The 17,500-nt window shown below is 45.8% G+C and overlaps 1 protein-coding gene across 7 annotated transcripts in view; it reads left to right on the top strand.

Annotated features, from left to right (window-relative positions):
* Nucleotides 1-12,011, top strand: part of anks1b (ankyrin repeat and sterile alpha motif domain containing 1B) — a 147,744-nt gene extending 135,733 nt beyond the window's left edge. For 4 of the 7 annotated variants that reach the window (XM_056425020.1, XM_056425023.1, XM_056425024.1 and 1 more), the window contains 7 exons: nt 160-285; nt 1,917-1,988; nt 2,904-2,990; nt 4,730-4,867; nt 4,988-5,155; nt 9,006-9,097; nt 10,129-11,472. In XM_056425020.1, coding sequence (XP_056280995.1) covers nt 160-285; nt 1,917-1,988; nt 2,904-2,990; nt 4,730-4,867; nt 4,988-5,155; nt 9,006-9,097; nt 10,129-10,177 — 732 coding nt within the window. In that variant the 3' untranslated portion in view covers nt 10,178-11,472. The other 3 variants (XM_056425022.1, XM_056425021.1, XM_056425026.1) reach the window with 3 other exon arrangements.
* The last annotated feature ends 5,489 nt before the right edge of the window (nt 12,012-17,500 follow it).

Below are 17,500 nucleotides of genomic sequence, written 5' to 3'. Positions count from 1 at the left end.
AAGCTGCTGCGGTTTATCTCGGATTTGGATCACGCCGTGTTTTCCGCCGGCTGTTTATCAAACCTCCGATTGCGGCGTCTCACCTCCTGAAGGTCGTCTCACCTCCTGAAGGTCGCCTCCTCCGTGTTTAATCTCCTCCTGTTGGTTGTCGTCTTCCAGGCCGGCGAATGGTGCGAGCCGATCACGTTGCGCCCGCCCAACGAGGCCACCTCGTCCACCCCGGTGCAGTACTGGCAGCATCACCCCGAGAAGCTCATCTTTCAGTCCTGCGACTACGAAGCTTACGTGAGTCCCCGCCCACTTTTTTATTTTTTTATTTTTTACATTTTCGTTCATTTACGATTTATTTTCACCCGTTTATTGTCTATAAAATGTATGAAAAATGACCAAAAAATGAGATCGGTCATAGTAGCTGCCATTCGGTTGTAGTTCTTTAATTGATTAGCTATTTTAATTGATCGTGTCAGCTGCTTATCAATACACAGATAGAGGAAAGTGATTTATTTTCTCCCGTTTATTGTCTATAAAATGTATGAAAAATGTCCAAAATCCCAAAGTTGACGTGTTCAAAGTTACAAACTGGAACCAAAAGAGATCGATCTTCATCAAAGTAGCTGCCATTAGGTTGTAGTTCTTTAATTGATTAGCTATTTTAATTGATCATGTCAGCTGCTTATCAATACACACAGTAAGGTAACAATATTAAAGATTAACCCTAAACTTCACCTCTCAGTTAATATCTCACTCTTCTCAGCACTTTGGTGAATTTAGACTTTTTCCAGTGACACAACGGATGTTATACAGTCACGTTACCATGGATACGGCCCCGGCCCCTCTGATTGGTTGCAGTGATTTCTGACGATTTAAGACGCTCAGAAACACCCGGAAGTTACACGACGGCTTCGTTGCCGTCGTGGAGAAGACGCGCGGAGGAGAAGAGGATTTAAGTCGGAAAGAGAGGGGGAATGTGAATGAAAAGGAAGAACGCAGGATGAGATAGAGGAGGAGTGAACAAGAGAGGGCTCGTCTTCCATCAGTCAAAAATGTCTCTTTCCCCCCTCGGATGATTGATGGAATCAACGTGGACCATTAGGCCCCCGACAGATGTGGGTCTACACAAGCAGTGTGTTCTTTGGGGCTGGTGATGGAGAACACGCAGCGGGCGGAGCAGCGGGGGGGAAGAAGAAGGTGCTTTGTTGGAGCCGTTTACACAACAACATGTCTAAAAAAGCGCTGAGTGTCCCAGGACAACGGGCTCCAGGAAGTGAGATAAATGAGCGAGAGCCACAACAGAGGCGGAGGAGGAGCTGTGAATATTGGCGAGATGGAGAGCGAAGAATAATAAACTAGATGGATAAGACGGGAAGGAGAGAGGAGGGAGGAAAGGGAGCGCGTTGATAGAAGAAGAGGGGCGGCGATAAAGCCAAACTCTTCATTTATAAATCCTCCTAACTTTGTTTACTCCGTTTTTAGCCTCGCAAATCAAATGTAGAAGAAATCCTGTGTCGTAGATATTCAAGTTCAAACGGATAAAAACTGTAAATACCTCCCCGTAAGAGTCCCCTGAACGCTGAGGCGTTCAGGGGACTCTTACGGGGAGGTATTTACAGTTTTTCATGTCACACACATGAAGTGGTGCAGATTAAACAAATGTAATGTAATTCACGGATTACTCAAAGTACGAGGGAGACGATCGAGTTTATTTGCACATTTATTGCGTTACGGACAATCTGCGTCCCGCTTTATTTCATGAGAGAAACAAAAAGCACCAAAAAAGACGATGAAAATAATTCTGCCGTCGACTGAGGAGGCGAGGAGGTCCGTGTGGCATCGCTTTTTACTGAGCGTGTGTGTGTGTGTGTGTGTGTGTGCGTGTGTGTGTATGTGTGTGTGTGTGCGGGGGTCTCTTTCTACAGTACCTGGGCTCCATGCTGGTGAAGGAGCTGAGAGGCACCGAGTCCACGCAAGACGCCTGTGCCAAAATGAGGGTAAAGCTCCTCCCCCGACATTAAAGAATTATAATTTTATTATATTATATAACGTTATATAAAATGTCTCTCGTTTTAAACCGGGGCCGCGTCTCATCTTCTGACCCTCACACCGGAGTTTAAACTTTAAACTATCACCACGGTGGATTAGTATTATCGGGGGATTTATTTGTAATATCCTCACCTCCCTTCTTCACCTCCTATCCTCTCATCCTCCTCTTCCTCTCCTGTGTCTCTCACTTCTGTTATCCACGCGCTCCCTCTCTCCTAACATATTTTACTGTAACTCTAGCTCTCCCCTGGCCCTCTCTCTCTCTCTCTCTCTCTCTCTGTCTCTCATCCTGAGCTGCTGCAGTGTAAAGATAGAGTTTAATATTCATGTGCAAAGCTCTCCTCCTCTCCTCTCCTCCTCTCCTCTCTTCCCTGCTGTCTCTATATTTATGTTGCCACATCAGAGGGCATCGCTCTTCTTTCTTTACGTTTTCTCCTCCTCTTCCTCGGTTCCTCTGCTGCAAACCAAGGTTGCAATCGAGCGCAATGAGATGCTCGTCTTTATTATTTTTTTTACTACCTTCCCTCCCTCCATCCCTCCTCTCATCCCTCCATCCAGGAGGTAGACGAAAGACGAGAAGTGAAACTCGGGACTCGCGTCCGATTCTTTGAGCTCGTCTCTTTGACCGGTCGACCGGCGGCTCTCGGGTTTCTCTTGCTTTATACATTTAATAAGGAAGGAAGGCCCCCCCCCCCCCCCCGACCTTTAGGGGATTATTCGAATTAACTTAAAAGTGTGACGGAAAGAGACGGGAGTCATCGGGGAGACGAGCTCTTTGCTTTCTTTCGTTATTTATAATAAACTGCCCGTCTATAGGCTCAAATATCATCTTTTCCTCTTCTCTCTCTCTTTTTCCCCCCAAGAAGTCGACCGAGCAGATGAAGAAGGTGCCGACCATCGTGCTCTCCGTGTCCTACAAGGGAGTGAAGTTCATCGACGCCACGAATAAGGTGAGCGTCGGGAACTGACGTCTGCTTTCATTTCAAACTACATGGGGTGAAAAAATCATAATAAAAAGATCTAAAAGAGGTCAAGACACGGGCGATGACCGGCTGGCACATCAAAAACAACCGACTCAGCTCGTTAAGTCCTTCATATATTTATATTTATATTTGTTTTTCTGCTGGTGAATAAAGCAGTCAGTACATTTGTCCTGCACCAATAAGTCAGCAAGAGAAGGATCCGTGTGTCTCTACCTCCTGCCAGCTGCTCTTCACACCTCCTCCTCCTGGAGCCGCTGCACCTTTTAAATGATCAGATCCAGTCTCCGCCAGGAAAATCCTCTCCGGAAGAAACCGTCCTCAAAATGTCTCCTCCTCCTCGTCGGGATCATCATTATTCGTTGAATGTTTGTCAGTTGAGAAGGTCTCATTTCTCCTCTGTGGTGCACACACACACACACACACGCACACACAGCAGTCCTCACATCCTAAACTGTGACTTGTAACTGCATCAAGTGAAGAACGACACATGGGAATAAATAATAATAATGATCATAAATAAAAGGAAGAGATAAGTCAAACTAATGAGGGACAATGGGGGGGGGGGGGGCTTTACCTGTATTCACGTCTCTGGGTCATTAAAGTAGTAAATCTCTTCTCTGCCGTCTAAATGATGAAAACAACACAAAGACCTCGTCGTTCTGCGTCTCCTGCAGCGAGACTCTAATGAACTCAAAGAGAAGACAGACGAGCCTCCAGAGACCAAGACGAACACAAGAAAACTCAGAAACCCAAAATAAATAAAGTGCCTCAGCGTTTAGGAGACGTGTGAAAGAAATGAGACGGATAATAAATCACATTTGACATGAAGTGGCTCACCAGAGATTATCTCTCCCCCTCTCTCTCCCTCCCTCTCTCTCTTTCCCTCTCTCTCTCCCTCTCTCTCCCCCTCTCTCTCTCTCTTTCCCTCTCTCCCTCCCTCTCTCTCCCCCTCTCTCTTTCCCTCACTCTCTCCTCTCTCTCTCCTCCCTCTCTCTCCTCTTTCTCCCCTCTCTCTCTCCCTCTCCTCCTCCCTCTCTCTCTTCCCTCCTCTCTCTCTTCCCCTCCCTCCTCTCTCTCTCTCTTCCCTCCTCTCTCTCTCCTCTCTCTCCTCCCTCCTCTCTCCTCCTCCCTCTCTCCTCTCTCTCTCCTCTCTCTCTCTCTTCTCTCCCCCTCTCCCTCCCTCTCTCTCTCTCTCTCTCTCTCTCTCCTCCCTCTCTCTCTCCTCTCTCTCTCTCTCCTCTCCTCTCTCCTCTCTCTCCCTCTCTCTCCTCCCTCTCTCTCCTCTCTCTCTCTCTCTCTCTCTCCTCTCTCCTCCCTCTCTCCTCTCTCTCCTCCCTCTCTCTCTCCTCTCTCTCCTCTCTCTCTCTATCTCTCTCTCCAATCTCTCTCTCCCTCTCTATCCTGTCTCCCTCTCTCTCCCCTTCTACCTCTCTTGCTCTCTCTCTATCTCCCTCTCTCCTCCCCTCTCTCTCCCTCCCTCCCTCTCTCTCTCTCTCTCTCTCCTCCCCTCTCTCTCTCCTCTTCCCCTCTCCCTCTCTCTCCCTCTCTCTCCTCCCCTCCTCCTCCTCCTCTCTCCTCTCCTCCTCTCTCCTCTCCTCTCTCTCCTCCCCTCTCTCTCCCTCTTACCCTCTCTCCTCCCCCTCCTCTCTCTTCCCCTCTCTCTCTTCCTCTCTCTCTCCCCCTCTCTCTCCTCCCCCCCTCTACAGAACATCATTGCTGAGCATGAGATCCGTAACATCTCGTGCGCGGCTCAGGACCCGGAGGACCTGTCGACCTTCGCCTACATCACCAAAGACCTCAAGTCCAGTCACCACTACTGCCACGTGTTCACGGCCTTCGACGTGGTCAGTACCGACATGGCGCCGGCGGTTAGATCCCCCCCCCCCCCCACACAAACACACACACACACTCACGCCACAACCTCCGGCGACACGTCATGCTCTCTCTCTCTCGCTCTCTCTCAGAACCTGGCGTACGAGATCATCCTGACCCTGGGCCAGGCCTTCGAGGTGGCCTACCAGCTGGCCCTGCAGGCCCGGAAGAGCGGCCACGGCTCGTCCACGCTGCCCGAGAGCTTCGACAGCAAGCCCAGCAAACCCGTCCCCAAGCCACGCGTCAACATCCGCAAATCTGTGAGTGCTCCCGGGGGAAATCCACCCGAAACCGAGATTCACATCGGCGACAAGAGCGTTGCTTTAAAAGCAAAATAAAAGCGAAATAAGTTCCTTATGTAAGGATGTTCTCCTCGACACGTTAAAGCTGTTAGTGTATGTAAAGAAGGACAGAATATTGTGTTTTAAGGTGGATTTCCACTCTCTTAACCAGCATCAACCATCAACTCTGTCCCATCCACCTGTCCCCCGTGTGTCATCCATGCTCTCAGCTCCCAGTTTGGTGTCACTGGGATTGTGTGTTGTGTATTGTGTATTGTGTGCGTTTGACTCGTCTCGGAGGCGGAGAGGAGGATATTTGATCTGTTAAGCGTCCGCTCGGTCTTCCTGTCCCTGCAGTCTCTTCCACGCCGGGCTGATTGATGAGGCCTGTTTGCATCGGGCTCTGGGGAGGCTTGCTCCGCCGTGTGTGTGTGTGTGTGTGTGTGTGTGTGTGTGTAAGAAGATACAGAATCCTCAAGTGGATGATCCCTACTTTCCTGCAGCCACGCGTGGATAATTAATTTTAGTCCATCAAAACCTCGTCAAAAAAGGGTGGGGTCTCTGGTTGAGCGATACCCCAAAACTGTAAGGGGGGGAGAGAAGGGGAGGAGGAGAGTGAGAGAGAGAAGGGGGGGAGGAGAGAGAGAGAGAGACAACGAGGGAGGAGAAGTGAAGGAGAGAGAGAGAGAAGGGGGAGAGAGAGAGAAGGGGAGGAGAGAGAGAGAGAGGAGAGGGAGGAGGAGAGAGAGAGAAGGGGGAGAGAGAGAGAGGAGAGGGAGAGAGAGGAGGGGGAGAGAGAAAGGGGAGGAGGAGAGAGAGGAAGGGGGAGAGAGAGAGGGGAGGAGGAGAGAGAGAGGGGAGGAGAGAGAGAGGGAGAGAGAGAGAAGGGGGGGGAGGAGAGAGCGAGAAGGGGGGAGGAGGAGAGAAGGGGGGGGCTGCCAGTGGTAAAAACAAAATGCCACACAGTCCCTTTGACAGTTGTTTTTGATACATGCCTTAAGTTTGTGATATTAGATACTTAGGTGGCGCATTCTATCATGAAGTGTGTGTGTGTGTGTGTGTGTGTGTGTGTGTCGCCTCCTCCTCTCATGCCTCCTCCAACCACAGCGGCACAGAGTCTATCTGTACACACGTCAACCTCTCGTTAACCTCTTGACCGAGCTTTAAAATAGTCCCGCTAACACACACACACACACACACACACACACACCGCTCCACCGGCTGGCGCGGCGGCACATGTGCGTCTCGAGGGTTAGAGTTACGGCGGCTGCTATATCAGAGCGCCCGTCGACCAAAATTAAGTAAATTGACATACCGTGTGAGTCATGGAAGAGAGAGAACGAGAGGGATGGAGAGAGAGAAAGAGAGAGAGAGAGGAGGAATTGTCTCACTTTCTAAAGTTAGAGCGAGACGCTGAGGAGGAAAGACCCAACGAGAGGCGGCGTGGGGTCCTGGGTCTCCACGGAGATGATGGACGACCACACGCGTGTGCACAATCTGCTGAGTCGGCACCCGTTACGTTCACCATTAATCGCCTCTTTTTCCTCTCTCTGTGCGTGCGTGTGTGTGTGTGTGTGTGCGTGCGCGTGTGTGTGCGTGTGTGTGTGTGTGTGTGTGTGTGCGTGTGCGTGTGTGTGTGTGCGTGTGCGTGGTCAATGGCTCGTGGTGTGCAGCGGGGCAAAGATGCTGCAGGATTCACTTAATATTCCCGCCGCCTGCCGCCACAATCTCCATCCTGCAGCACCTGGGCTGTGAAACACTGTTGCTTTGTTTTTCTGCCCACACGTTCCTGTGTGTGTGTGTGTGTGTGTGTGCGCTCGTGTGTGTGTTCGCGTGTGCGTGTTATGCGAGCGATATCTGCTTTCTGTTGTCTCCGATCAGCCTCGGCTTCGTTACTGTCCCTTTAAGACCGATGTGACCCCCCCCTGTGTGATTTGAGTGAGAGCCTCCCGGTGATGTCATTGTTCGTGTTCTTTGCCGTCTGGGACTCTTGAATTTCTACTTTCTCACAAACTCGAGATCAAATATCACCTCAGAAGCTTTTTTTTATGTGACTTCTCCATGAAAAACACCAGAACTTTGAATGCGCGTCGTTCTCTGGGTGACGCCCCCCTCTCTGACCTGTATGTATGACCTCTGCCCTCCTGTAGGTCATCATGCCCCCCGTCAGCCGCTGGTCACTGGGCCACACTTACACCCCTCACCGGCCTCCTCTCCACCCTCCTCTTCCTCCCCCTCGACTCTTCCATCTTCCTCACTCAGCTCAGTCACAGGTCCTCCACCTCCTTTTTTTTTCCTCCTTCTCTTATCCTTTTATTTTCCCACGTTGAAAAAAGCGCCGTCTGTAAGTGCTTCCATTTTATTCTGTCGCTTCTCTCTCCACTCACTCCTCTGCATCCCTGCATCCCGGTGTGGTCCGTGTGTATGTGTGTGTGTGTGTGTGTGTGTCTTCACTTGTTACCTCTAACTCCGTATCAACAGCATGAGAATTAAATGCTTGAGCGAGTCCTGCACAGCCGAGTCATTTCAGGACTTTACGGCTTATAAAACGAGCAGAAATCCTCCTCGCTGCCCCGATCCGGCCCCCGGACGGGGAGGCGGGGCCTCCTTAAAGATGGTAAACAAAGTTTAAATATAGCAGCTAGCTTTAAAACGACCTGAATGATTCATTAAAACACACTTAGGGTTTTAAAACCTCAATTAAATGCTTCAAATTAGCTTTTTTCAGCTGGGATGTGTGTTTTTCGTTATATCCCTGCAGCATTACTCCCTGTTCTCAAGCTTGGACCCTTCAGAAGAACCCCCCCCCCCCCCACACACACACACACACACACACACAAAATAAAATAAGGTGTTCATATAAAAGTTATTGTGAGTCTGGAGATGCTCTGAACGACTTCATCGAACTTCTGGGAATCGAAAGTGTGTTTGTTCCTCATAACTCGATTATAAGGTCTTGCTGTGGTCGAGTGTGTGTGTGTGCGCGTTGGGGTGTGTGTGTGTGTGTGTGTGTGTGTGAGAGAGAGAGAGGGAGAGAGAGAGGATGGTATTAACACGGTAGTGTTGTGTGTTGAGATGAGAGGAACACGGCTCTCTTGGTGTGTTGCAAGACGCTGAGAATAAGCCAGTTTAATCCAGAAGTAGGTCTTTATAATATATAGTATATAATATATAAATATTTTAAATAGTTATATTTCTTATATTTGCTCACATCCATAATTAGAGTTGAAGCCGCCGCTCTCACGGTGGCGTCTCCCCTCCCCCGAATCACCTGGAAATCAACCAATAGCTCGGAGGAGAATCTTCCCCCGGCAACGAAACCGAGCCGCTCGATTGGCTGACGTGGGTTTTTTTTTTAACCAGTGTGTGTGGCTTGTTTGGTTTATTTTGCAGCTCTGAAGCCACGATAGCGGTCGCGGCGGCGCTACGACGGACAGGAAGTGATTGCAGTTGCAGAGTGTAAAAAAAAATTCTAAATAAAATGTCAGCCGGGTTTTTAATGTGCGCTTTTCTGTCCACGGTCTGCGACTCACGTTGTGACTTATTATGTTTCATCACATTTACATTTCGACAGCCGCGCCGCATCTCCTCCCATCCTCCCGCCGTCTCGCTCTCTCACTCTATTAGCATTAGCTTGTACCTGAAAAAGGGCGGTGTGCAAAATGACTTTTTAAAAAACAGCTGTTTGCGTTCCGAATGTCTCGCGATGAAAGTTTTGCATCCGGCGTCTAAAGAAATACTAAATAATGAATGTATGAAATCGTTGAAAGTAATCGGGCTCCTCCTCCTCCGTCTCCTCCCCCTCTCCACCCCTCCTCTCCTCCGTCAGATGGAGCAGCCGTCCATGGACCAGAAGGGCCACGCCAACGTGCCGTGGATCGTGGAGCCGGGTCAGGAGGCGAAGAGAGGCGTCAACACCAAGTACGAGACCACTATTTTCTAACATACGCCTCCCCCGCCACCCTCGCCTTGCCCACTCCCGCGCGTGTGTGTGCCTTTCAGAGGCGGCCCCCTGTGCTGAGGCCCCGCCCCCTCTGGAGTCGGGCCACGGGCGACGCACGCCGTCACGCCGCCGGCTGAAAACTAAAAAAACAAAACATCCCCGCCCCCCGTTAGCCGAGCCTGTGCATGGTGAAGTTTGGCGCCGTCTTCTTTCTCCTCCTCTTGTTTTACGCTCTCCCCTTCTTTGGCCCGGGCCCCCCTCCCTCCATCCTCCTGGCGCATGACCTTTGACCTCGGGCGGGGGGACCTCTCTGTCTCCACCTGTTGGGAGGACTTATCAGGGGGATTTTACTCTTATTTTTTTTTCTTCCCACTTCCTGTTTGAGAGATGCGACCGCTCGGCTTCGTCTCTCTCCTCTTTTTTTTCTTCTCCTCTGACTGCCTCCATCCCTCGCTCCCCCCCCCCCCCCCCCGACAACTTGAATGACATTTGTAACCCGAGTACTGCGACAGTGTTTTAGCTGTCGAGCCGGTTGTGGGCGGCGCCGACGAGGAGGAGGAGGAGTTCAGACTTTTTAAAACATTTTTTAAAATCAAAGAGGAGCGCTGAGTTACGGGGGAGGAGATGTAGCACAGTCTACGAGAATGTATTTCAACTTTTTGATCCTTTATATCAGATTATTTTTTTGAGAATACTAACAAGCTTGTGAATTTCTTTGAGCACACAACCTGTGTCTTTCCTTTCTTTCTTTTGTGCTTTTACAGCATCTTTTTTTTCACCACATGTGTGAATGAATGTGTGTGTGTGTGTGTGTGTGTGTACGTTCAGAATCATTTTAACCAAATGGATTTCTCCACGGCCATGAACCGTATTTTATTTGGCGGAGGGGGGGGGGAACAAATCTTGTATGTAATCCGTTTAGCATGTGGCTTGTGAGACGCATGGTGGCCATTTTGGGGGGAGGGGGGGGGGAGGGCTCTCTCGATAAGTGATGTCATCTCATTTGCAGGGCAATGCCGGATGCTCATGTCTATTACTGTGGAATGCAAAGAATGTAGCCAGCCCTAAACACGGACCTTGTCGCGCGCACACACACACACACACACACACAATGCAAAATGGACTACAAAAGGACTACAAACATGGACGCTACTCCACAGTGTTTACGGTTGACTACAGAACTCTAACGTCATTCATCCACGTGATGCGTGACACAGTAAACGTACGACAAACGGACTCTTATGCACAGACGACGGTCGGCTCTGAATGTACTCTTATTTTGAAAAGCGGCCTCAACGTTCTCCAACTACAGCAGGATCTTTTCTTCTTTTTTTTTTTTTTTAAGCGTCCCGACTGGGGGGGGCGTGGCCTGTGGACATAAGGGCGGCGGTCACGGAGACTGCGAGTGTGGTTACGGGGCCCCGTGTTTGTATCAATGGACTCGCTAAGGGCCCCACTTGGCATGTGTCATGGGGGCGTGTGTGTGAGGACCGCTGACTGGCTCTTTTTTGGTCTTTTTTTAAAATTTTCTTTTCTTTAAAAAGTCAAAATATAATACAGAGATATATATGCACAAGTGTGTAAATGTGATTGGATGCAACACGTGTGTCCTCATGTGTCTCATAAACCCACAAGAACAAAAAACAGCATCTGGCGTTTAAAAAAAACAACCTAAAAACAACACAAAAAAATAAAGTATTCTATTCGTATTGCCCGACATTTTAATGTTTAATATGAGAGTATTATATTATCATGATGACTATGATTATTCTTGTGCAATTCTTGTCTACTGTTGTCTTAATGTTACATTATTTTTCTATGACCTCGGGCTTGAGAATGACGGCTATCCTTTAAAAAAAAAAAACTTTTAAAAAATCTGACCCTATACGATCATAACTTGTGAATGAGTGAATGTTGCAGGCGGCTCGCTAACTGGCGTCAGGCCGACTCCATCCTTTCTCATGGGGGCTCTCCTCTTATCTAGCAGATGTCATATTTTAAACGCAGTCTTACTGTATTATTTGGACGAGACGTTCATTATAAAATGTAAATAGATATTTTGCCAACTCCATTTGTTCATACATGTAATGTAAAAGAGAGAAAAGAATAAAGGATTCGCAGTACACGGCACTGGAAACTAAAAGGTACCAAAATAAAGGTTTTTTGGGGGGGGCGGGGTTAAAATAAGATTGTAAAGAGTGTATTTTGAGTGAGGACTGAGACTTGGTGACATCACTGCTGACCAACTTATGTACATAGGCTTGGGCTTCCAGCACACGGATTTTTGTAATTTGGGCCATTATTTATATCCTTGTAAAGCACATGGAATAAAATATGACTTGTAAAACCATTATTCACCCCGGAACGTTGTCAAAAGTTATTTCCCCCGTACATAATCCATGTTTTAGGAATCTGAGAGGATTCATCGCTTCATCTCCTCTTCAGGTTTGAACAGCAGAGATCTGGGAACACAACAGAGCCCAAAACACTGAGTTTTAAAATGTTGATATAAATGAATCAGACACGAAGAATTGTTTGTTTGTTTGGTTGTGTACTTCTTTTTTTTAGGAATCGGCTCCTGGGGCTCAGGAGAACCTTTATAAACATGACTCGTCCCGACTGGAGACGCATTTCATGTGGATGTGGATGTGCATTGGACCTGTGTGCTCACACACACACACACACACACACACACACACATTTACTCACGGTTCTCAAATGTACTTTTAAATTCTTCTGTTCTCTTTTCCATTTATAAAGTGTCCTTAAATCCACCGCCGAGTGTCTTTAAGGACGCGTGAGAGCCGAGTGGCTCCGCCCGTCAGCGGCTCGTCCGCCGGGAGCCAAAATCAATAGAAGTGATTATCTGCTGAAGAAGAGCTTAGCGGTGAAGATGAGATACGGGAGGCCTACAACACCCCCCCCCCCCACAACACCCCCCCCCCCCCCACAACACAACAACCCCCACTCTACAACAACACCCCCACAACACAACAACCCCACTCCACAACAACCCCCACTCCACAACAACCCCCACTCTACAACACCCCCACAACACCAACCCACTCTACAACACCCCCACTTTACAACACTCCCCACTCTACAACACCCCCCCCCAAGCTGAGCCAAGCCGGGTTTAACTGAACCAACACAGAGGCTGGCGTGGTTCTGGACCCTCTGGCTGCTCTTGGCCTCTTCTGGATTTGACTGATCAACAACAACAACAACAACAGCGGCGAAGACGAAGGTCAGTTTGGGTTTCTTTGTTTTTATGTCGTATAAACTGAATATCTTTGAGGACGTAGAGGGCAATTAAAAAGCTTAAAACTCGTTTTGCAGCATTTTATGACATTTTTCATTTTCAAAAAAGCCGTATTTATTTTATGATAATAACAAATAAAAAGCGGCGCCCCACAGCGACGTCACGCCGGCTGTTAAAATGATGAACGTCGCAGATTTTAATGCGTCGGATCCAGATTTGTTATCTTCATATTCATGGAGTCACGGCTCCAGAGTGGGGACGTTCATCCGGTTGCCACGACGATGTGCAGATTACATCTGAATTAGTTATGTTTAATATTAACCGCTCGCATATGAAGCGCATAAAGACTTTCCTCTCCGCTCCCGAGACTCGTGGATTCACACGTCGCCGTGTTTTAGATCGAGCCGCATAAAAAAGCTGAATATGAATAAAAAATAGATCCCGTGTGGAAGTGAAGACGAGCGCCTCTTCACTTCAGCGCTGACATTTACAGCTGAACGAGCTGCTGCTGCTTTATTTTATACGAGCCGTAAACCGCTAAATAAAAACCTGCTGCCGACGAGAAAAAAAATAGAAGTAAAATCGAGAAATAAAATAGAGAAGTAAAACGTGTCTTCTCTTGAGAGGTTTACTGTTCTGCAGTTTGGTGCATTATGTAAAAAAAAAATGGCAAAGACAATTTTTATTGTTGGTAAAGAACAGCAGGCCACGGGGGTCGGCACGGGGGAGGGAGAGAGAGAGAGAGAGAGAGAGAGGGAGGGAGAGAGAGAGACTTCATCCGGGAGCAAGAGAGAGGAAGCGAGACAGGAGAGGGAGGGAGAGAGGGAGGGAAAGAGAGACTTCATCTCTGGAAGATTGATGGAGGCGAAGGACTTAAAACAAGAGATGGAGAGAGATGGAGGGACAGAGAGGGAGAGAGACATTAAATGCATCATAAACTCTACATAGTTAATGTGTACATGAGTATTCTCTGGTGTTGATGAAGTCTCTACAGAGGTGTGTAGAGGCCCATCTCCAGTGTTCTAGTGGTACATTGTGTTATCGCCTTAGAAGACTAGCGGAGGGGGAGAAAACCCTTTAAACCCTTTTTATGTGAGCGCAGCTGAAAACAGTTATGCTGCTGAGAGAAGCTGTAAAACTGGCCTTCCTTTGAGCCACAAGAAGAACATTAATATTTACAATAAACATCATTATTTATAACCTTGTCAATGTCTAGACTCTATTTTATATTCATTTTGTAATTTATTAGATAAATAAATGTGAGAGTTTACATGTATATATATATATACACAAATAAATATAAATATTTATTTATATAAATGTAATCATATAAATAAATATATTATTGGCAATGGCCTAATTATTGTTTTCTTTATTCTCTCTTTCATTCATTCAAAAGAGGAGCTCCTCCTCCTCCTCGAGGTAAGACACAGGTGACCACACCTCTTTCTGGGCCGCATTCCATTTCCATGTTTCACTTCCTTCCTCCATCTCACTTCCTCACCAGCTAATTTGATATTTCCTTTTTTTCTACGTAAAGTCGGTCCGTACCATCTGGGCCGACGGGGGAGGGAAGGTGGGTGAGGGGAAGGAGAAATGGGATGCGGCCCAACTTGGTCGGACCTTCTGGCTCCAGGAGGGGAAGCGATGAAGGAGAAGCGCCGCTGAGCCAACAGCCGCCCGACAGGAAGCAACGTGGGCCCAAGGTCAGGAGCACACACACACACACACACACACACACAGGAACTTTTCTAATATATTTTGACGTATAATCGAAAGGAAAGTGAGCAGATATTTTCTTAGCGATTCAGAATTTTTCAAACAAAAAGTTCCACCTTTACACATTTGAGGATTTTAACGCATTTTGGTCGATTTTAACAGCCATTAAAACAGGAAAAAAAAGAAAATTAATCCGGAGACTACCTCACATCCACATGTCTCAATGTACTGATTAGTTGAAGTTTATTTTGGTTAATTATCAGTTAATTAGTGATATTATTTACATTTTAAACTAAAGTTTTGGGTATTTTTTTTGTTCCAACAATTTCTTGAAAAAAAATAACATTAATCTTATTTCTAAAACATTGATTTGTATTACATCACCAGCAGTCACACATTACTCCCACCTAGCACCTCCTCTCTGCTGCCGCCGCCATGCGATTACACTCCTTCAGTGTGTGCGTGTGTGTGTGTGTGTGTGTGTGTGCGTGTGTGGCAAGTGGTTGAAAAAATACTGAGAGGAAAGAGGAAGCAGAGAGAATAAACTAAACAAGTCGTCGCTTTCCTCCGGCTTTCCGTCCGCTGCTCAGTTCTTTTTAAACCTCCTGGGCCGACCCACAATGCATCACACTTCTGTTTGGCGACGTTAAACTACGCGCGAGCGCAGCGGCCGACTTATTTATTCCATATTTCTTGAGCAAGGCAGCGGTTCAAAGGACAGAGCCTCCCCTCCAGCCGATGAGCCGGAGGCTGCAGGAGGGGAACCCTGGCGGCCCAGAGGGGAAGGAGGTGGTGTCAGGTGGTGTCGGGTGGTGTGTAGACACACACACACACACACGGAGCTGTAATTACTGCAACAGCAGATGAAGATTAATTAAGCAGGAGCAGAATTAATGAGCAGCTCACAGGAGGCTGCTGGGCTGAGAGGAGTCAACATCCCATAATAAGTTACACACTGAATGCATTGCATAATATTATATACAAATTATATATATCATATATATACAGGACTGTCTCAGAAAATTAGAATATTGTGATAAAGTTCTTTATTTTCTGTAATGCAATTAAAAAAACAAAAATGTCATGCATTCTGGATTCATTACAAATCAACTGAAATATTGCAAGCCTTTTATTCTTTTAATATTGCTGATTATGGCTTACAGCTTAAGAAAACTCTAAAATCCTATCTCATAAAATTTTAATATTTCCTCAGACCAAGTAAAAAAAAAGATTTATAACAGCTGAGTGTTTGTCAAGGCTCAGGAAACCCTTGCAGGTGTTTCGAGTTAGACAATTCAAGTGATTTGTTTAATACCCTACTAGTATACTTTTTCATGATATTCTAATATTTAGAGATAGGATATTTGAGTTTTCTTAAGCTGTAAGCCATAATCAGCAATAAATCAGAATAAAAGGCTTGCAATATTTCAGTTGATTTGTAATGAATCCAGAATGCATGACATTTTTGTTTTTTTAATTGCATTACAGAAAATAAAGAACTTCATCACAATATTCTAATTTTCTGAGACAGTCCTGTATATGATATATATTATTTGTATATAATATAATATATATTAGAATACAAAATATATATATAATTTGTATATAATATAGGATATATTAGAATATAAAATATAATACAAATATATATAATATCTCATAATTATACAAAATAGATATTATATACAAATATTATATATAATTATATAATATATATAAATATAATATATACAAATATTACATTAATTATATACATTTAAATATATGTATAAATAAATGTTATATAAACTTGCAGCTCATGGCAAGCTAGTTGTTTCCCCCTAATGTGTAGCATCCCCCACTGTCCAGTAATATTGATAAAATGGTTCCTCCGTAGGTGATGGTTCCTTCGTAGAACCACAAAGCCTTTTAAAAGAACCACTTGGGAAGAACCCTTATTGTTCTGGAACCAGACGGCTGCTCTCTCCTCTGGACCAGGACTCCACCCCCTAAACCTTTAGTTCCGGGCTGCACGCCGCCCACGAGACACGTGCTGCTGAACGTGGAGCGATGCTTTCTTCCCTCAGTTGAAACCGCTTAAGAGGTTTTGGGAAATCTGGAGCGCAGACGTCACGGAGGAGGAGGAGCGGCGCCCGGTAAGTAGAGCAGAGAGACGGACGCCTTCACACCGCCCACTAGAGTCGAGATAGAAATAGAGCCCGGCCGACAGCTGGCCACGCTGCATTAAGGCCACGACGGGACCAGTTCCCAAAATCTGACCGGCAGCCGCGTCCCAGAACGCCTGAAGGCCACACGGGTACCATCAGGGGATGAGACGGTACCGCGGTTCTGCTCGGCCCAGATAACGAGGACCCTCGTCAGGACTCTCCGTCCCCATGAAAGAAGACATTTAAATAAAGTAATCAGAACCCAGTCCTCGAGTTTAGACCAGCAACATAAATATATACATATAAATTTAGATATACACACACATATATATATAGAAATGTGTATATATTTATATAAATATATATCTCCATCATAAATGTATTTAAAAATATATATATAAATATTTGTGTCTATATATATTTATAAATATGTATATAAACATTTATATATAATAAATATATATATTTATAAATATATTTATATAAATATATTTTTATATAAATATATGTATATACATATACAGGACTGTCTCAGAAAATTAGAATATTGTGATAAAGTTCTTTATTTTCTGTAATGCAATTAAAAAAACAAAAATGTCATGCATTCTGGATTCATTACAAATCAACTGAAATATTGCAAGCCTTTTATTCTTTTAATATTGCTGATTATGGCTTACAGCTTAAGAAAACTCTAAAATCCTATCTCATAAAATTTGAATATTTCCTCAGACCAAGTTAAAAAAAAGATTTATAACAGCAAAACAAAATCAAACATTTGAAAATGTGTTTCCAGGTGTTTCGAGTTAATTAGACGATTCAAGTGATTTGTTTAATACCCTACTAGTATACTTTTTCATGATATTCTAATATTTAGAGATAGGATATGAGTTTTCTTAAGCTGTAAGCCATAATCAGCAATATTAAAAGAATAAAAGGCTTGCAATATTTCAGTTGATTTGTAATGAATCCAGAATGCATGACATTTTTGTTTTTTTAATTGCATTACAGAAAATAAAGAACTTTATCACAATATTCTAATTTTCTGAGACAGTCCTGTATATATATATGTGTGTATACACAAGGTGTGTGTGTGACGTCAGTATGGTGTGTGTGTGTGTGTGTGTGTGAACAAAAGCTGCACCTGCTGCGTCCAACTTCAAGGAGGCGAGTTATTTACTCACCATTTAAATGTCGGCGCTGCCGGCGTGCGGCCGCCCGCGGCTCGGCTCTCCGGAGGAGGAGAAAGCCGTGGA

The sequence above is a fragment of the Pseudoliparis swirei genome, chromosome 10 (assembly GCF_029220125.1).
Source record: "Pseudoliparis swirei isolate HS2019 ecotype Mariana Trench chromosome 10, NWPU_hadal_v1, whole genome shotgun sequence".
Classification (NCBI taxonomy): Eukaryota; Metazoa; Chordata; class Actinopteri; order Perciformes; family Liparidae; genus Pseudoliparis; species Pseudoliparis swirei.
This window is presented reverse-complemented; position numbering and strand designations above follow the sequence as displayed.